Genomic DNA, 21,301 nt, shown 5'->3' on the forward strand with positions numbered 1-21,301 from the left:
GGCTGCCCAGGTGGCCACAAGGGGTGCCACCACTGCAGAGGGAAGGACCAGGGCTCTCCGCAGCTCAGGGGCCACTTGACCCACCGGCAGCTTGCTTCTTGGCCATAGCCAGGCTCAGGCAGCCCCGATACTGTAGCACCCTCATGCCCCAGCCAGCCCCAGTCACTGTCTACACGTGTGATGTGGCTGAGTAAATAATTCCAGCATAAGATAGTACTTATATCAGGGAGAACTGTACTACAGCACAGTTACTTAGTTTACTCTGGCCTAATAGCTCCACACGTGTAGACAGTGACGCTTTACTGCAGAGCTAATTAGGCAGATATCCTTGCTGAGTCTAGTTACTTCTAACTAGAAGCATAGAAGCATATTATGTTTTTGAGCTGGATTAAAGAATTTTGCAGGTTTTAAAAGGAATGATGATGATTGTAATCCTTATGGTACTCCTAGGGGCCCTGGAGGAATCAGATGGAGAGTTATTGTCTCTTTTACCTATATGCTCAAACTTAAGTCAGTAGGATTACTCCCATGTTATGTGTTAAGCGAGTTCTAAAATGGTTTGTTAAAATAGTGCCAGTATATACCTCACCTTGATGGATTGACAAGTAGGAGAGAAATGCATAAATTGTGTAAGTAGCCCTACAATTCGAAACAAACTTGTATATAACCTTGAAGTCTTTTAAACATTAAAAGTTCAGTAACTATGCAGTTTGCCCGTATCTTTAAAGGTATTTAGGCACTTAACTCCCGTTGATTTCACTATTCTACTTTGTAAAAATAATTTAATATGAACTAGAACAGGGATTTGAACATAACTCTGACAAATCTTAGGTGAGTATTCTAACCACTGGGTTACAGAAGCATATGTCTCTATAGCTGATAGATACACACACTGATATTTGATAATTATATGCTGTGGAAAAGCTTCTGCAAAAGATTACCTTGTTAGGGCAATTTTGTGGGATGAAGGACATATGGAGTCAAGTCCCTGATCTAAATGAGGGAAAGAAGAGATTTGTGAAACAGATCTTTCAGCAATCAGATGACTGCCCCAAAAACTGGACAACTGACTAAAAGGACCAGGGAGGAACCACTGTCTCTTGCTTGGTTTTTTCAGGGAGAACTGGCTTGGATATCTAACCTAACCTCTACCTATGAGAGCAGGTTCAAATTTGAATATACATATTATTCACTCTTCTCTGTCACTCTCAGTTACATTTCTCATCAGAGTATGTAGCAGCATCATACATTCATCTGTCCTTTGTTTTCCCTGCATCTGAAAAGGGTTTTTTGTTGATAGCTTTTTTCCAGCAGCATAAGAGTGGGTGACAGAGGCTCTAGCCTCAGGTGCTGTTTTTGAAGGGGCACAAGAATTACAGCAGCCACTGCTCCCAGCCCAGCTGCTACCGCAGGCACCACCATCAGCCCAGCTGCTGCCACCACCCTGGCCACCAGAACTGCCTGTTACAGCTGTAGCTTTTTCTTCGAATGTGTGCCTGGATTTAATCCAATACCCTCTGAAATGAATGTCTATGAACTAGTTTGAAGTTTAGCTTGGTTTTACCTTGATTTGCTCTTAACGTCTTTAGTTGCCATTGACTATTTTTAATTAAAAAGTGTATTTCATCTTGAAGTCCATAGGGATAAACAATACTCTTACATTAACTAACTGAGCTTTTTCAAAAGATTCTAAAGAAAGACTTTCTTAGTATGCTAGATGATTCATATGTCAACATACATTACTTCACTAAGTGGTTTGCAGAATAATGCACCATCTGAATATAAAATACTAAATTCACTTATAAGTCTTAAACTGAAAAATAGCTATTTTTACCAATAAAATGAAGGTCAGACTAACAACGTGCTCCTATCTGAAAATATCTTACCCTGTTCCCTGTCTTTCCAAACATTTAGAAAGCTATTCTAAGATGCTTTTTATATTCTGTACTATATTTTACTAGCTTTTTACTCATATACTGCTGATTAGAGACACAGACTGGGAAGTATCTGAGTTGCTAAATTACTTCTATATTTATTCTACAATATAAATATGCAAGTAAATTTTACCTGAAACATTTTTTGTAATTTCTTATATTTTTTCTGAAAGAGAGTCTTCTACAGATGCAATGTAGTGTAACTGTATTTTAGAAATGGGAAATCGTAATAGTATAATAGCTCTTTCCCAGAGAGCAGGAATTCTATAGAAACATGGTAGCTGTGTCCCGATGAATGGAAACATGTGGTTTGCGGCACCTCAAAGCCTTTTGAAGCTCTGCAAAATGCATATAGTATGCTGTCCCAGGGAGCCAAATAGTACACTGGACTTACTGGCAGAACCTGACGACGAGCATGCGACGCCGAAGAAAGGACCCGCGCGGCACGTCAGCCGCCTTTTTGTACAGATATGCCCAGCCGGTGACGTTATAGAGAGATGGCAGCCGGCGAAGTTAAAAGCAGCAGCTGCGGCCGCAGAAGGGGCGGATAGCCCCAGGGAAAAGCAGTCACCAGCTCCACCAGTGAGAGAGGCGGCGACTGTGATGGCTGAAGAGATAGAAGAGGCTCCGAAGGGGCGAAGACAGACCACGTAGCGGGAGGCTGCTCAGGATGGGGAAGGAGCAGGAAGCACAGCCATGGGAGGGCACAATGGAGCACAAGCCAGATGACAGCGTGGCCCACAAGTGGAGTGCCGGAGTGATGCTGCATAGACTCAGCCACACAAAGGCGGAGAAACCCCTGGAGAGCCCCGAGAGGGTGCAGCCGGGGCAGGTATCGCCGCCGAGCCACGGTGCAATGAAACGGTGGAGGCACTAGGGACGCTGGGGCCAACGACAGCCCAGAAGGACCGGTGAGGTCCAGATAGGAGACTCAGCATGTCGAGGGGCTGAGTAGTGGGTTTTAGGTTTGTTTTGTTGTATGGGATGTCCCTGGCTGGAGAGGGAGAGCTAAGGTAGCATCCCAATAGAAAGGGGGTTGATGGTGTCTTGGTGAGGCCAGAACCTGTGCAGAGACACCGTCCAGGGTCAAACAGGGAGGAGGCCAGGGGGACCATGGGCCAAGCTTACTGATGAGCACCACAATTGGGGCAGGCCAGGTGGGGAATATTACTCTACAGCTGAGGACCTGGACCCGTGGAAGAAGAACACACTAAAGGTAGCGTGAGGCCAAGGTGCAGGGGTGGTGGAGCCCCGTGATGTGACCGCCGAGGGATCCTGGGCCACAGAGTGTACCACAAACTGACCTTGACACTGAAGAACATCAAGTCATGGCAGGAGAGAACAGGGTCAGGGACTTGGGCGAGAGAGAACTGCTCCGATACCGAAGTGATCTCAAGAGTAGGGTGTCATCTACCTACAGAACTAGAACCACCCGAGAGCAAGGAATCGAAACCCGGCAGTCACATACGCATTAATCTGATACAAAAATCCTCGTATCTAAAAAAAAAAAAAAAAAAAAAACCATGCAAAAAAAAAAGCGGGGGTGGCTCACATGGCTGCAGCAGGCACTGCCAGAAACCAGAGCCTGGCTGGCCAGAGCCATGCTCTGGCTGCTAGCCAGGCTCCAAGCAGCTGGATCACTGTCACTGCAGCTCTGGGAGGCCCCTAGGATCCCAGGTAAGGCTGCTGGGGCCAGCCCAGGTGCAGGCCCCAGCCTCCCCTACCCCACCCAGGGGGTACATTACATGCCAGTACTACATTTGCTACATTACATGCCAGTGTATGGGTGTGCCCAGGGACAACTAGCAGCAGCACAAATATGTGCTGCTGCTATCTGTCCCTGAGGAAATGCACATTTCCACTCATGGGTACACGGCCAGGTCTATTCCAGGGGCAGGCGATTATTTTGGGCAGAGGGCCACTTACTGAGTTTTGGCAAGCCATCGAGGGCCACATAACAGGAGCACAAGGCAGATAAATATTCATTTTCTAAATTTCTTTAGGGGTCCCACAGGCTGGATAGAATGGCCTGACGGGCCGCATCCAGCCCCTGGGCCACATATGACCCACCCCTGGTCTATTCTGATGCTTGTAATAGCACTGGAAACAAAGTGATACTCCTTAGAAGTCTATGGTGAGCACAGCGTCTTAAAAACAGCCTGAGAAAACTTGGAATCCAACTAATAATAGGATTAATTAAAATCATAAATGTTTTAAATACAAATGTAACCTGACACTGTAAAATGTGATTAGATTTCATATGCTTCTCCATTTTATTTTATTAATTTTTACTATGATGAAGATCCAAAAGTATTTAAAATAATATAATAGTTGTAGTATATTAAAGGGTGCACAAATTATAGAATACCTAGGAGACAGTAAGATAATAAAATATACAACATTGGTTTTGACATGATCTGTTGTTGACAAATGTATCTAATTTTCTTCTTTGACAGGGTGACTGGGCTAGTGAAAAGGGAATTAGTAGATATCACATGTCTTAACTTAGTAAGACTTTTGACACCGTCTCGGGAGAAATATTCATAAAAAAAGCAAGAAAATGTAGTCCAGAAATAATCACCATGAACCTTATCATGATGAGGTGTGTGCACAGCTGGTTGAAAAATTGCTCTCAACAAGTAATTATCAATGGTTCACTGTCAAATGAGAAGTCACTCCCAGGGAGTTCCTGCAGGTGGAGCGGGGTGTTGAGCTTGGTTCTATCCGCTTTTTCTTAAGAACCTGAAAGACGAAACAGAAAGTACACCTATAAAAATTTTCACGTGATAAAGCTGAGAGGGATTGTTGCCAAAGGGCAATAGTTTGATGACTGCATCAGATTTCAAAAATTGATACTGATAAGGGAAAGATGTTTAAAATCAATGATAAAATTCAATGGAGATGTGTTTAAAGTGCTATACTAGGGAAATAGAAATCATATGCACAAATACAAAATGGCAGATAAGTGGCTAGGTAGTGGTATGGCAGGAAAGTATCTGGGGCTTGTAATGGATCACAACTGTATACTGTTGTAAAAAAGGCTAAGATCTATTAACGGAAGTGTCATATATAAGCAATGGGAAATAGTTGTACATGTGGAGTAGAGTAGAATGAGTTCTCTGCTGGGTACCACACACAAGAAAAATACTGGAGATACCCCAGAGTAGAGCAACAATAAAGATAAGAGATTTAGAAAACAGGACCAGTTGGGGAAGGTTGAAAGAAAAGTTTAGTTTAGTCTAGCAAAGAGGGCTGAGGATACCATTCTGAAAATATGTAAACAGCTGTTTTATAGATGATAGTGATCATTTTTTCTCCACTGCCCGTGAAGGGAGAGCAAGAAGAAAGCAGTTTGATTTGCAACAAAGAATATTTAGATTGGATATTAGAAAAAAACACTTAATTGTTAGGCTGATGAAGTCATGTAACAGACTGCATAAGCATGTTGTGAGATATCCTTTACTGGAGGTCTTTAAGAACAGGTAAGGCAAATGTCAGGGCTAGGTTAGGTCTATTTGATTCTGCATCAGTGCAGGGGATTGTACTAGATGATTTCTTTAGATCCGTTTCCAGCACTATTATCTCATGATTTAAAATCAGGGCTTTCCGACTTCTAAGCCCCTGGGCTGCACAGACATTTCTCCTCAACCCCTCAGGCTGTTCCACATACCCCCACAACTGCTGCACTATCTACCCCACCACCACCACTACACTGCATGGATGTGATTCCCTACCTCCCACTGCAGCCCAAACCCTCAGGCACACCCCTTCCCCACCACTGCATTTTTACTGTTACCCCATGCAGGCACAATCTCCCATCTGCCCCCCAACACACAGCCCAGACCCTTTCTCAGTCCCCTTGCTTTGTCACACTGCTCCCTGGGTCGGGGCAGGGGTAGGAAGCAGCAGCTGGAAGCAGGAGAGGGAGCTTGGAGTCTCCGGCTGTCGTTATAGCTGCAGTGATGGGGGAAGTGGCAGCTGGGTAGGAGCCTGGGGGCTGCAACTTAATCCCTAGTAGGCCACATGAAGGTCATGGACTACCAATTGGACAGCCCTGATTTTACATTATGAGAATTCTAGATAGCCTACTTCTGGATGTTTGAAGGTTGCCCATCTTTTTCTTGTTTTTACAGACCAAAATACTCTAGAATTTCTACTGTATTCTTTAGGCTAAATCATATTTTGCTTTCTGTGCTTAAATGGCACATACATGGATGTGTAAATACAGTTTGTGGCTCTTATGCACAATTTTGGATTTGGTTTTGCTACGGGATGAAATAATCACTCTACACGTATACCTGTGTGAAAGCCAGGGGAGAGGAGAGGAAGAAATTTAAACCACCATCTGGGTGAGGAAGGCATAGAATCTAAGTATCCCTCTCCTTGGCAAGTGCCCTAGCTACTACACTGTTGGGCTAAAATATCTTCCCCTAACACATCCTACTTTCAGGTTTTCTGTGACTATAATTTCAAGACTTACATAGTCTTACATACCTACCTGAGCCACCCTACCTTGCTGAACAGCTACCCAGCTGGAGCACACTCTACTCAGCTTCCTCAGTAGACAAATATGGGCTTGCATATGCTGAGCAGAATCGTAACCTGGGCATAAGTGCCAAAAGTGATGTTACTACATACATACAATTTAGGCACAGAAAGGGAAAGAGGATTTAGCCCTTTGTCTTTCTCAAAGGTCCATACATACGTCCTCCAGACATAATGCTTGGTACAGGCTTCTAGATTAGATGCCTCTTTTTGGTAGGGCAGTCTGTCACTCATAGGTAGGACACCAAGCATCCACCATTATGTATAAATTACTGCCAGAATGGAATACAGATGGGATTTCCCCTCCCCATTTCCTGAGGCAAGCACCCAGGGAATCTGATTTGGGGTCTCTACAAATGGGGAAACCCCAAGGTTTCCTAGTTTGAGACGAATGCCCTGAGTGCTGTCCTGAAGAATCAAACCCGAACCACTCCTGACAGTGGCAGGGGCCAACCTTGTGGGACAACAAGCAAGAAGCAAATCAGACTTGCCAGGATGTCCCAGCACAGCCAATCTATTTCATTGGCAATGTCTGTTTATACCCTCAGGAATAAATGTCCTATACTGTGGGAGGGGGCTTAGGTTCTTCTGTGACTTTTATAAGGAAATATTTTAGAGTGATACATGTCCCAAAGGGCACTCTGGCTAATTCCTGTGCTATGAAAAAGAGAGGAAGTGGTCTTCTACAGCCAAAAATATTCCTCTGACATCTTTGTGGCTCCTCCTAAACTACAAGCAGGAAGCAAGAGAACCCAGTGTTTCACCCCAAAAAATGGTGAAGTCACAAATGTCTCCATTTCTACCTGGCTGTTTCCCCTATTGTCTAAATTTAGGGATAAGAGTTTCATTTATGTGCAAGACAAGTTTGTTTTTTTTAAATGGCCAATTCAGACTTACCCCTCTGAAGCTCCTAGGATTGTATGCATCACTGTAGCAGCTGAGTTGGAAGAATTTTGCTAGGCTTCTCAGCGTTTAACAGATACAGAAATAAGGAGCCAGACACATATACAGGGGATATCTTCTTCTCTTCAACTACACAGCAAGTCCTGAAGAATGTAAAATGTATTAGTTACAAGGGGAGAAGAGCTCCAGAGCAACATAACTCTAACATGGGTCAGACTGCTCTATAGCACATATCTAGAGTCCTGTGTTGCTAGTATAACCCAAAAGGCTTTAGAAATTCTTTGCTAGATAAGTTCCTTAGTCACGTGGGGTGCAGCGCCCCCCTGTAACCAAGACTGTTTTTCAGGAAGCGTTCTGAGTCACAATGATCCCCTGGACCAAAAACAGAAGTTCACTGCTGGCTCCAGGGGGCAGGGGAGTCTAGCTGCTGGCTGGGAGCCTGCAGCTGGTGTCCCCTAGCAATGGCCCCCTCCTCTCTCCCAGCCTGTCAGAATGGGAAGGGAGCAGAGGGAGCTTGTTCCAGGGGTTCCCCAGCCAGCGCTGGAGGATGGGGGGGGGGGGGGGCTCCAATTCATCAGGAGTGGGGCTCAAAAACACCCATCCCACCCTCCATCAGGGCCAAAAAAAACCCAGATTGAACTCCCTCTTCTCTCTTTCCCCCTTTCATTCTGAAAACAGCAACAGGCTGGGCAGACAGAAGTTATAGAAGAGGCTCTGTTTCAAAACCTCTTCACCTGACCCCCTCATGCAATGAGGATTCAGATTTTCACACAGCCACCCATTTTTGAAGCAGTCTGCAGCCATGCACTTGTGTTTGGTCACAGCTATAGACTGCTTTCTGTCACCAAATTGGGCAAAAATGATCACATCTATCTGTGCCTGTGCTGTGAAATTAGACTGTGGTTATACACTGATGGGTTTCTCTGTTGCCAATAAGATATCAATATTTTCCCAGTAAATCCACAGAGATTACCTTTCATCATACTTTTCCTTTGCATGCCCTAACAACAGTCACTTCAGCTAGTACCTTTCGAATAAATTGTTATCTCTTTCTAGAAGACTGTAGGAATTTGTCAATTAATAAAGCTTCAGAAGTATCTGATTGGTATTTCATTGTTTAAATGTATAAAAAATGGCTAATGCTTATTTTATCATTGAATATTTTTTAAAACTTCTTTTGTATACTGTATTCTGCATAGGTTATTCTTTTGCTACTTGTTTTGCAAAATAGTACAGAACATGTTACTACCACCAAATAAAAACAAGACAGCAAAAGGATATACATAAGAGGTAAACTGCTTTAGGAAATTAGCTTAATAAGCAGTTTGAACTACAAATCCTGTTATAGAGCTTTGTGTCCTACCAGTTTCATTTGTTGAAAGTTTCATTAAATGAGTTTTAATGCTTTGTCTTGTTTTGGTGTTCTTCTGTGACCTGATTTTAAAAAGAAATGAAATTTCATATGTCCAAAACAAATTAAACATTACACCCCCTATTAGGAAAAAACAGTAAGAGATATAAGGATATTGTGCATTCAGCCTTTTAAAAAGTATGTTGTAGTTATTCCTCTAGTTCTTAGTTCATTTTAATCATTGAAGTACAGCCTAACCTTCAGATATATGATAAACATTGAGTTTTAGCATTAGCATACAATATACAAATAAAGTACTCATTAAATATACTTAGCACAGTGGAGAACAGTAAAATATAATGAAACGTTAAATATTTTGCTTACTAACATGAAAGACTTGTGCTTCAACACTAATGTTAAATCATTTGTTGCAGCAAAGGTTTTAATAATTGTACGCAAAGATTTAAGAAGGATAAAGTTTTCAGAACCTGCATAATTAGTCCTTTGTCATTTCTAATCTTACAGCATGATTTCAGTTCTTCATACCAGCAAATTTATCTAATTATCTGCTGAAATCCTTAACTTAAAAATTCCTTTAAAATAAATGTTTTGATAATGCTACCATTAAATGATGTAGTATTTTATTGTTTCTTGCTTATCCATATTATGCTAGGTGCTTTACAAATATAAAGGGTATTTTCTTAAGGAGCTTTAATACTTTTAGATTTTGTAAGGCCACGAATTTCACTAAGCCCCAAATATGTGTAGAATATCTACCATGTTCATGTGTCCATTGGCCTTGTAATTTGATTAAAAATCAGTCCAATTTGTCACACATGGTTTCTCATACAATACTAGCATTATTCTTAAGGGAAGAAAAAACTAATTATTAGTTGCTTTATTTTACTAGGGATTACTGTTATTCTTGTGGCTCATGAGAACCTTGCTGTTCATGACAATAGAAGAATTTTAGTTTTAAAGCATTTTATACAGTTGTCATAAATAGCTCAATATCTAATGGGGAGGAGGTATCAAGTGGGGTTCCCCAGAAGTCTGTTTGGGGTCCAGTGTTGTTTAATATCTTCATAAATGATTTGGACAACGGGACTGAGGCCACGCTTAGTGAATTTGTGGATGACACCAAGTAGTTGACTGGAGTTGCAGACACCCTGGGGGGTAGGGCTAGGATCTAGAATCACCTGAATAGACTGAAAAAATAACCTGAATAGACTGAAAAAAATGGTTCATAGCATTCATTCATAAACATTCAGGCTGGGAGGGACCCTGAAAAATCATAGAGTCCAGCCCCAGATAGATTTCATAGACATTCAATAGATTTCATAGACATTTCAGCCTTGACTTTCCTAGTTTGCTCCCTACAGGTGTGGTCTAATGCCAAGTACTCCTCCTTAGTGATGTTTCCCATCTTCCATCCCTTAAGCTTTTTTGGTTTGTTTTTTTTAGGTGCAGGAGGTTCTTGAGTTCCCTACTGAGCCAAGGAGCTTGTCCAGCCCTTTTGCTATTTTTTTGTGGGTTGGAATGGACTTTCCTTGTGTTTCAAGGATAGCATCCTTGAGAAACAACTATTCATCATGGACATTCCTCCCTGCCAGATTATAGTTTCTCAGGGCCTGAACAACTAGCCTCCTATGCCTGTGGAAGTCGGCCTTTCTAAAGTCAAGGACTTCCATATTGCTGACCGACTTGCCAGCTTTGCAGTGAATAGAGAAAGTGATCAACTCATGGTCACTGTCCCCTTGATTCCCTTCCATTTTCAGGTCACTGACTAGATCATCCCCTTTGGCCAGTACCAGGTGAAAGTTTTGATATACATGGATGATATTACTTTTGTGGTTTGGATGAGGGGGTCTTTGGAACGGGTTTTGAAATATCAATCAGATGAAATTCAACAAGGATAAGTGTGGTAGTGTACATGTAGACAGCTGACCAGGAGCAGTTTGTTCCCAGTCAGCCAAAACAGCAGGGGGTAGGCAGGAACTGTCCCACATGTGGGGCAGATCCCTGCAAGCCCTGTGCTGAGTGGGGCTTGCCTGACTGGGCACAGGGCTGGCCAGGAGCTGTCCTACAAGCAGGACAGTTCCCACCCACCCCGTGCAGATCAGGGCAAGCCCCAATATCCATGGGGCTGGCAGGGAGCTGCCCCAGAAGTGGGACAGCCCTCGCCTCCCTGCCCTGAGCCCAAGACTGACCCCTATGCCTCCTGCCAGCCCAGGACTGGCACCCTAGGGAGTCTGGAGCTTCCTGCAGGCTGCTGCAGGGGGGCAGAGCAAGAGTCCTGCACTGAACTGCTTCCTTTGAGAGCAAACTTGCTCTCAGCAGGATCATGTGTAGTTTTGTTCCCAGCTACATGTTACCTACGCAGTACCTTAAGGTACTGTGCAAAAACCTTAATAAGCATTAATTGCATGTGTAGATGCATCTAGCATGAATCTGGAGAGTCACAAAAGCTCAAGCCTCATATGTGAAGGCTAAAGCAATGCAAGGGAAGAAAATTTAACTGGGCATGTCTAAACATCCACTTTAATGTGAAGTAGCCTATTTTATTGCGCATTAAAGTGGCGTGTAAAAAAATGTGCTGTTACACTCATGCACAGTAAAATAAGCTACTGCATATCAAGTGCCTAAAAACACATGCCTTTGCATTACTAGTACAGTCTAATGCACATTAATTTAGTACCTCACATTGGAAGTACTAAATTTAATGCACATTAGGAAAAATACATTAATGCACGTTTAGATGTGCCCACTGAAATTCTAATTAACGATATTAAGCACTTCAAAGTAAGCAAAATAAAATGATTTTTGACATTTTAGAATACTTTTTGATTGCTGTTTTGCACTCGTTCACTAAAATTTCAAAATGCAAGGGCAGTGGCCAATGTATAATATAAGCTCCTTTCCCTGATAAGTCTGTAACTAGGGTCAATTTAGTTTGCAAAATCAAAGTGAGAAAAATCCTGTATTAACTCCTGCTTACTTGTGTACGTGTTAGGTTGAGGGAGCCAAACCTATAGTTATTGAACTTATGAACACACTAAGAGATTTGAGCTTTTGTGACTTGCCAAATGTTTCTTTGAGTAGGTCATGAAGCTAAAATAAGTGGTGGCCCAAAGGTTAGCAATGTACACTTTCTGGGCCTGATTTTCAGAAAGTAAAGCACACACTTTACACATACTCAGTCACCAAAAATGTATGCACAAACTGGGTATTTGTGCCTACATTGTCATAATTAAAATAAATTAAATGCGTAAATTCCATGTGCAATTTGTACACATATTAACATACCAGACTTTTTAAAAATCAAGCCTGTTGTATCTGTTAGTTTTCAATTCCCAAGCAAGGAACTACAGCAACATTTTCCCAGAAAACTAGAACTACATTTTCAACCATCAGTTGTATGCAGATGAACCAGGCAATTGTTACTGGTTCATTTTGACTCTAGGGTATATTTTATTTTATTGTGAACATAAACCATGTTATTTCTGTTTTAATTTGCTATTCTGTTTCCATGGTAATTATAGCATTGGAGAAAGGGTGAAAAGATATTTTTTAGATAGTAAAAATAGAAAACATGTGGTGCTGATGGGTTTTTTAAGTGGTAATTTCCAGATGCCAAGTTTTTTTTTTCCCCTGTATTCATAAACCTGGAAATGTTTTCACAATAGAAAAAAAGCTTGCATGCAAGTATATTCTTTAATGTCCTTCAGGCATGTCTCAATGGTCTGTGTTTGCACCAGACTCTGAGAGGTTCTGTACCTGTAACTAGTGGAAAACATTCAGGGAAAATCTAAGATGCCATTTAAACAATAGCATTTGCCCTGTCAGAATTCAGTTTCTGAATGCTATGGTATGTGCTGATGGTAGTAAAGATAAAATGAGACATAAAGATCAGCTTCTGAACCTTGTAGTCATAAAGATCCCTTGGCTGTGTTTATTTATAGTAGGAATGTTATCCCTGGTTAGTTGTCTGAGGCTCCACACCTAAGAGTTTTCCTGTTGATTTCAGTTAACCCAGCATTCACACTACAAATTACCACAACCATGGCAGTGTCTACATGTGTGGCAGACTGTGCAGTTGCAAATTGCTGTGTACAAGCAAGTACTAAATGATTGAGCAGTAACCGGCATTACTGAGCAGTACCGTTGCCACATGTTTTTTTCCCAACGTTACTGCACACTAGCAACAAGCTACTGCACAGTAGCGTCATCTCACAGTTAGTACCCGGCAATGCTACTGTATGGTAGCAATGAACTACTGTGCAGTAGCTTGTTGCGCAGTAACATCTCATATAGATGCACCCAGTGTGTCCTTGTTGTGAAGGACACTAATATCATACTGGGTTGCATTAGTAGAAGTGTTGCCAGCAGATCAAGGGAAGTGATTATTTCCCTATTTGGCACTAGTGATGCCACATCTGGAGTACTTTGTCCAGTTTTGAGTCCCCCACTACAGAAAGGATGTGAACAAATTGCAGATGGAGGAGAGAGTCCAGCAGAGGACAATGAAAATGGTTAAGTGGCTGGGTAACAGGACGTATGAGGAGGGAACTAGGTTTATTTAATCTGAAGAACAGAAAACTGAGTGGATTTAATAACAACCTTCAGCTACCTGAAGGGGGGCTCCAGAGAAGTTGGAGCTAGACTAGGGGTGGGCAAAATGCAGCCTACAGGCTAGATGTGGCCCACCAGGCCATTCTATCTGGCCTGCAGGGCCCCTAAAAAATTTAGAAAATTAATATTTATCTGCCTGTCATGCAACCCTCGATGGCTTGCCAAAACTCAGTAAGCGACCCTCTACCCAAAATAATTGCCCTCCCATGAGCTATACTGTTCTCAGTGGTGGCAGATGACAGAACAAGGAAAGTTGCAGCAAAGGAAGTTTAGGTTAGGAAAAACTTTCTCACAAGGAGGGCAGTGAAGCACTGGAATGGGTTACCTAGAGAGGTGGTGGAATCTCCATCTTCGGAGGTTTTTAAGACCCGGCTAGACAAAGCTTTGGCTGGGATGATCTAGTTGGGGACAGTTCTGCTTTGAGCAGGAAGTTGAACTAGATGACCTCCTGAAGTCCCTTCCAACCCTATTTTTTAATGATTCTATGATTCTATATTGACAGAAATTGAAGCCAAAATTGTGACATTTGTGCCTCAAAACAAGGCACAAAATCCATATTGCAGCACCTAAGAATAGCTGAAATGTTTTTCAAAACAATGGGTGCAGCTACATGAGTAGCCTAATAATACTCATGTATTATTATGACAGTGTCATGTCACAGCACAAACAGTGCTCATATGCCACTGTGCAGTATTATTAGACTACTGCACAGTAACATCACTAAAAAGGTATGCACCAGCACTACTGCACAGTAACACTGGTTACTTTGCATTGATTTAGTACTTGATTATCAAGTACTAAATTTAATGCACAGTAACTACAGTGTATTAATTAATGTGTAGATGCACCCACTGAGCAGCAGCTGAGCTCCAGGGACTTTGATGGGAACTGGGGTTGCTTTGAAAAGCCAGGCCACTTATTTAAGCATCTCAATGTGTTGTTTTGTTTCATTTTTTTCTATTTTTACTATCTAAAAGAAATCATAACTGCAGGCAGCAGGGTTTGGAAATCTTGGCCTTAGTGAAGTAAGTTACAACATAACAGTAATAACTATTATTAAATATATAGAGAATCAGTTTTGAAAAAAACAGATCACAGAGACCTTTGCTGTGGGCTTTTAAAGAAAATTACTTTCCAAAAGGTCAGAACACAAGATGAACAATCCATGTTTTTATTATTCATGCCAGCTCTTTTCACTTACAGCAGCTTCTTCACAATGCCCTTACTCCACAACGGACAGAATGGGCTTTAAAACAGAAAAAAGAAGGATTTGTTTTGGCTCAAAAGAGCAAAGTGTATCTATTCAATGAGAGGTTAAGAGTAAAAAGGAAAATTCTGTTAAATAGTAAATATACATTTAATCTGAATTCTGGAGTGTTTTGTGAATAGTCTCAGGGAGTCTTATCTTGGAGTGGATAATAATTACTGGATATATTGCACCCAGAGTATGCATCATGCCTATTTTCATCCCCATTTCATATGCAATTGGAAAATATATTCTATATTACTTCTCTGAGGTGGTTTCTGAATCTCTGCTTCTTGTGTTAGTGAGCTTCTAGAAAAGCAGCACTGACTAGCATTACAGAGGCATCCTTTCCTAAATGTTCAAGCTGAGATTATAAAATGGCTCATAGTTCCTACTGCTTCAGTCCCTTCTTTTATGGGATAGGTATGGGAGCAGAGACTGTCGTTCCATGCCTGGAGAATTATTAAGCCAATTTCCCTTTCCTGGGTAGTATTACTGTCATGTTTTTCCATGAATGTGATTGATCTTTAGTAGAATTTGCATACCTGTATTTTATGTTAGTAAAGTGCTTTGAGATCCTTTGGAATTAAAGTTACTATGGGAATTACGTAAAGTAAGTATTGGGTATTGCATATGCTACCTTCAAGGACAGAATCTTTACTTTGTCATAAGCACAGACTTTTATGCACCAGAGCCTCTCTCCACTACTAGAAAAATGTAAAGACAAACCTGTTATGCAAGAAAAAAGTGAAGTGATCAGATCTGCTTCATATTCTGCTGTACAAATAGCATTCATTTTGAAATTATTTAATTTAGTTAGTGGAAGTCAGAACTCCAAAACTGTACCAATATCTTTTTAGCAGTTCCTCAGACAGCTGCCTGGAGAAGTTGTTTGCAATGGGTAGTAACTTTTCTTTCATAAACTGCAGTTAACTGCAGTAGCTCTTACTTGGTGGAGCTTTAAGTAGATAAAAATACTTGATTTTACATCCATCTGACTGTCAGTGAGACTCAAGGGCTATGGAACTCCCTTATAAAGTGCTCAAGGAATTGAATAATCTTGCATTTTTTCAGTTGTTATAATTAGAAAAAGAAATTCCTGTTCAGTTAAAAAGTACATGCAAGCGTTCATTTTCTTATTCTGGTCTTGATCCTGCTGTGATTGAAGTACAATATGGCAAAAAGCTCACATTGATTTTAGTGGTACAGATGAGAGTTTTTATACAATATGTAGAGTTTTTTGATTTATTAAAACTTGTATGCTTACTTCTAGGCACATTCACTTATTTATTTAAAAATATTCAAGCAAAGTTTGAGTAGGTCAAAATTCATTAACATTCCAGACTTTCATTAAAAATGTCTTTTTTTCATTTCACTTGCATTTTCCTCTTCCATTTCACTGAATGACTTAAAGAATGAGAAAATAAAGATCTTAGCAGGCCAATGATTCTGGACTATGTCAGACTAAAGTGGGAAAGAAGTTTCAGGCACAGGTGTCATTCTCCAAAAGTGCCTGGCTGGCAACAACCTACTGCTGCTTTAAAATAATTAAAAATGGTCTATTATGGAACTGACACACAAAGTAATCTGAATGGCAGAATGGGTAAAATGTTATAATCCAACAGAAAACATGGTCTTGTTGTTGTATTTCATATTCATCAAAAAGTAGAGCTGGAGGCGGCCTCAGGAAGATATCTAGTTCAATCCCATGTTCAAGGCAGGATCATCCCTGACTAAACCATTCCAGACAGATATTTGTCTGTTCTGGTCTTAAAATTTTCCAATAATGGAGCTAATCTGTTCCAAAGTAATAAAATTCTTCCTAATATCCAACCAAATTTTTTCTTGCTGCAATTTAAGACCATTGTTCCTCATCCTGTCCCCACAGCCACAGAAAATAGACTATCACCATCCTCTTTATAATGACCCTACAAGTATTTGAAGACTGTTATCGAGTCCACATCCCCCTAGCCTTCCCAAAACTAAATAATCCCAATGCATTCAACCTTTTCTCATAAGTTTCCCAGACCTCTAATCATTTTTGCTGCTCTCTATTGGACTGTTTCTAATTTCCCTGGGTGAGAGTACTTTACAGTACTCTAGGTAAGGCCTCACCTTTACCAAATAGAGCTGCAGAATCACTTCCATTAACTTTCAAGTGACACTCCTGATAATAGTGTCCAATATGATGTTGACTTCTATTTTTTGCACAAGAGCACATTGTTAGTCATTCCTGGGTGTATCTACACATGCACTTTGCTGTGGAATAGACTAATTAGCTCTGCAGTAAAGTGTCAGTAATACATGCACTGGTATTAGGGAACAGTAAATTAATTAACTCCACCATAGGATAGTGCTGTTGGGGACAGTACTGTTTTACAGCAGAGTACTTTAATCCATCAAAATGCATGTGTAGATGCTGACCATGGGCATACATTTCACCTAGTCAACACAGCCACCCAGGGGCCTGCTCCACCCCAGCTCAAGTTGCTGCTGTCCCAGGTACATGTGCTGCGCCTAGTAGCAGCTGACTGTGGTTCAAACTGCTCCTGAGTTTATTTCATCACATTAATTGCATGTGTAGATGCGCACATCCCCTCTCCCCCCCCCCCGTCTGTATTTGAGCACAACATTGTTCCATCTTAAGTGCGGGACCTAATCAGTCAGTCAGTCCTCATAGTTTGCTAACATCAAATCTTTTTCTTGTTGTTTTAGAAATTGTCAGAATGAAAATGAATGGCAAATGAAACAGACACAGACAGCTACAGCTATGTTCAAAACCTTTAGATGTTTCCAAAACCCTAGTCCTACCTCACATGGCCAAGGTGATATTATTGGATCTGAAAGTGGCAGTAGTTTACCTTCTCATAGACTTAGTAGTGATCAGGAACAGAACCTAGATGGTGAATCTCCATCACCACCAATGGCATATTCTTCAAATTGTGACAAGCCGTTTCCTGGAAAGGAGAGAATTGATGTTTTACTGAGCCATATATATAGCACTGAAGAAAACAACCCACTGGTGAGTATTTATGTTTCTTCAACACAGATGTAAAAAAAATTGATTTCTGAACCAAATGGATCCCATGGAATCATAAAAGGTAGGACATTTGCGTTCATCATACAGCAGTGGTCCAGCAAAAGGTTCAGGTCTTGGTATAAATCACTTTATCTTAAGTGCAAGACCAACTGGCCAATGAAGATACAGTCAAAGGGACAAAACTTCAGTATTAATGATGAGTGGTTATCATCTGCCATTATGCTAAAGAGGGGTGGATTTCAAACTTTTAGCAAGTTCCCAATATAGCTTTCAATTGGGCACCCTGTTGTAACAATTCTCATATGTAAAGAACAAATGTATTACATTAAGTAACATGTTCTTTAAACAAATACATTTTCTATAGAGCAGACTGATAGATAAATTTAAGGAACATCTGTACCTGTTATTCTAGCTGTAAACCATTGCAACCAAAAACGAAAGAAAATGCTGCTGAAAGTTGTAATCCCTATTTTTGATAAAGGGAATTCTCAGTCCCTGCCATTGCAAGTGGGAATAGACCAGATCTTTGCTCTGAGCCTACACTTAGTACTAGGAAGACAGCTTCAAATGATACTGCCTTCAGGCTACATATAGAGCAGGCTCCAGGTCTTCCTTAATAACAGAAGCTTCATAGTATTTTTAACTCAACATCTCTTGGTTTCTTCATTGGTTTGGGGTTTCTCCTCCTCAACATTGCTGTTCTCATAAAAGTTCTTCTTGCTTTTTGAGAACTATTTGATTGACAGAAACTCATCACCATTCAACATTCAGACATGAGAAACAGAGCAGGCCACAAGAACACAGCTCCCAGGCAGCATCTGGGCAATGTCCTCACTGAGACAGAGGTGCAGGCTGCAGAGAAGCGCTAGTAGCAAAGTCTACTCCAGGGGTGTCAAACATATGGCCCACAGGCTGGGTCTGATCTGCAGAACCCGACCACCTGGCCCCTAGTGCAGCCACTGATTCTAAACAGACCCACCCAGAGCACAGCACACACTGAACCAGCCCTGCAGGCAGGGCTTATGATTCATGCCATGTGTAGCACCCATCCCAAATGCTCCAGGACTGTTCTGCACAGGTGAGCACATAGTGCAGATCCCAGAGCAGCTGGAACAGGTGCTGCATGTAATGTAATCCAGCCAGGGGGGTGTGTTCTAGACCCCAGATTGGCAGGAGCAGGTGCCACGCTGCAGCCCACATGGTACCTGGGACCCACACTCATGTGCTGCCTAAAAGCAATGCATGCAGCATGGACCCCAGCCTGGCTAAAGAGGACACCATGTGTGGCCAATTCCCAGTGGGCATTGCCTTTGGTGAGGGCACTGCATGCAACTCAGCACTCACTCTGGCCAGTCTGGGATCCATAATACATGCCCCTGGCCAAGCTGTGCCACATGCAGCACCCATTCCAGCCACTCTAGGATCTGCGCTGCATGCAGCACGGGTCTCAGACTGTCTGGAGCAGGCATGAGATCCACTGTGCTAGGGGAGGCTAGAGTGGGGGCGGGGGAGGAGTGGGACCTTCCCAGCCTATTCACCAGCGTCACCCCATTCGTTCAGCCGACAAGGTGAATTTGGCACCCCTCATCTACACAGGGACAGTTATACAGGTTGCAGGGAAATTTATCTTTGAGCTCTGGGTAGGCAAGACCTATATTGAGATAGTTGAGCAGGCAGCAATGAACCTGTTCTCAACTCTGGGTAGGCAAGACAAGGTTGCCAACTCTCAAAACAATGTTAAGGACAATCTGCAAACTTTTTACTTATAACCATACTTTTTACTGATGGATATTTTACATGATGTAAATATAATCCTTTTGCCAGGCCCTGGATAGCAATACCAAGGGTCAGATTCAAATTGAGGGGTTTAACACCAACTAAAGTCTTGCATCCCTGCAGCAGTGGTTTTATACCGTGCTTCCTCCATACCAAGAGTCCCCTTATCACCCCATACCATGACTTCCCCACCCCATGCTGCCCTGCCCTCACCCCAGCCCACCCCCAAACCTTACCATCACTGGCCTTAATTTCCCTCTCACCCCAAACCGAGCATGGACCCCCAACTACTACCTCTCCCCATTTCCTGCCTTGCAGCTCTGTCTTGCCTCCATGCCTGTCCCACCTGGTGTCTGACTGCCCAGGGCCTTGCGGCATCCAAGCAAACAGCTGATGGGACACAGTGGCAGCATCTGGCTAGGGGAGGGTAGAGACTATGAAGGCTCCCATGGGCCACAAAGCCCTGAGACAGAGCTTCTTGCAGGATGCCAAACTGTGCTCCCACTCAGACACAAGGTGATGCTGCTGTACTCTGTCTATCCATGAATGTTTCCATCTGGCCTCATTCTGATGACAAATCTTCAATCAAGCTCAGAGTTTAAGTTTTTATGGACAGTTCATTTTTTTATGGACTTCACATATAAGGATTTTAAGGCTTTATTTTATGGACTGTCCATAAATTTACAGATGTTAACAACCCCAAGGCAAGACCTAAACTGAGACAGTGGGGCAGGCGAGATGAGAGCTCCCACCACTAAAACCAAATCAGAAGCTGTAGCATGGAACTAGGTGTAAATTTTTCAGTCTCCCACCTGCTCTAGTCAAATCATCCCCTGTATCAAGCACAGGGCCATGAAGGACCAGTTCTTATGGCTTTTCTGATACCACAGAGTAATTCTTCTCCAACTGTTCCAACACAGTCTCAGCATTCATTCTCCACTCAGTGTGGAACCATGGGGTGAAGCAATTCCTCTTCTCTAAAAAATGGACTTTCCTCTTCTCCCTTTTCAGGTGCTGGGGTACCTGTACACATCACAGGTTTTAATCCTCATTAAATTAAATAGGTTTATAAAATTTAAACTCATTTATTTTGGAGCGTTGCATCAGTGTTTGCACGTACTAGGTTTTTGAACAAATTAAGTCCAGTCCCTGGCTGACGCCGCAGGAGAGTGGGACAGTCCTGCACTGCCCCTCCATCCCTGCCCATCGTTTGACCCCAGTACTCTTTCCTGCCATGGCAGGGGGTCGGACTTGATGATCGGCTCAGGTCCCTTCCAACCCTACTAACTATGAAACTATGAAAGTGGGATGTACTGCTCCCTAGACCTTCCCAGGGCTCCCCACGCAGCTATGGGATCAGGGAGCCGGCACATGGCACAAGGGGGGGAAAAAAGCAGCAGAGGGGAAGACAAAGGGGTGAACTACAAAAAAGTTGCATCACCATCTGGTGGACAAAGAGGCTTATTACACATCTTTGAGTTCCTTTGTGTTTGCACGCAATAAATCCATGGGTGCAACGCTTTAGTTCGTGGTGAGCCAAACGAAACCATGTTCAAGGAGTTTTAGCTTAATGCACCAGAAAGACTTTTAAAGCATCCAGAAAAACCACTCATGCAAACAGTCACACCACTGCAGCTCAAGAGAGGGCAAAAAATGTGACATGTAGACATGCTCCTGGGGTGCTATAGAAAGCCATATAGTGGTACTGTTTTCCTTACAGAGAATCCATGCCAGCAGACTGTCCTTGCAATCTCCTACATACTGTCATCTCTCCTTCAAAAGTTTACACCCCCTCCTAGTCATTTTACGCAGGGAATGGTGAAATATACTGCTGACAGTCAGCTCTGAAAAAAAACAGCACAGTCTCTTAACCT

General features: G+C 42.2%; 1 protein-coding gene and 1 long non-coding RNA gene across 2 annotated transcripts in view; one reads left to right on the forward strand and one right to left on the reverse strand.

The window, feature by feature from the left end:
• DEUP1 (deuterosome assembly protein 1) overlaps window positions 1-21,301 on the forward strand; it is a 117,432-nt gene that overhangs the window by 90,477 nt on the left and 5,654 nt on the right. Inside the window, exon 12 of the mRNA XM_090030567.1 lies at window positions 17,327-17,633. Coding sequence (XP_089886693.1) covers window positions 17,327-17,633 — 307 coding nt within the window. The remainder of the gene's footprint in view (window positions 1-17,326; window positions 17,634-21,301) is intronic.
• Window positions 4,487-17,570, reverse strand: LOC149875301 (uncharacterized). The gene is made up of 3 exons (XR_016439638.1): window positions 17,473-17,570; window positions 7,377-7,525; window positions 4,487-4,676 (listed from the first exon to the last, which is right to left on the reverse strand). It is a non-coding gene; the product is annotated as an uncharacterized LOC149875301 (long non-coding RNA).

Source organism: Crocodylus siamensis, chromosome 1 (assembly GCF_052110815.1).
Source record: "Crocodylus siamensis isolate JL-2025a chromosome 1, ASM5211081v1, whole genome shotgun sequence".
Taxonomy (NCBI): Eukaryota; Metazoa; Chordata; order Crocodylia; family Crocodylidae; genus Crocodylus; species Crocodylus siamensis.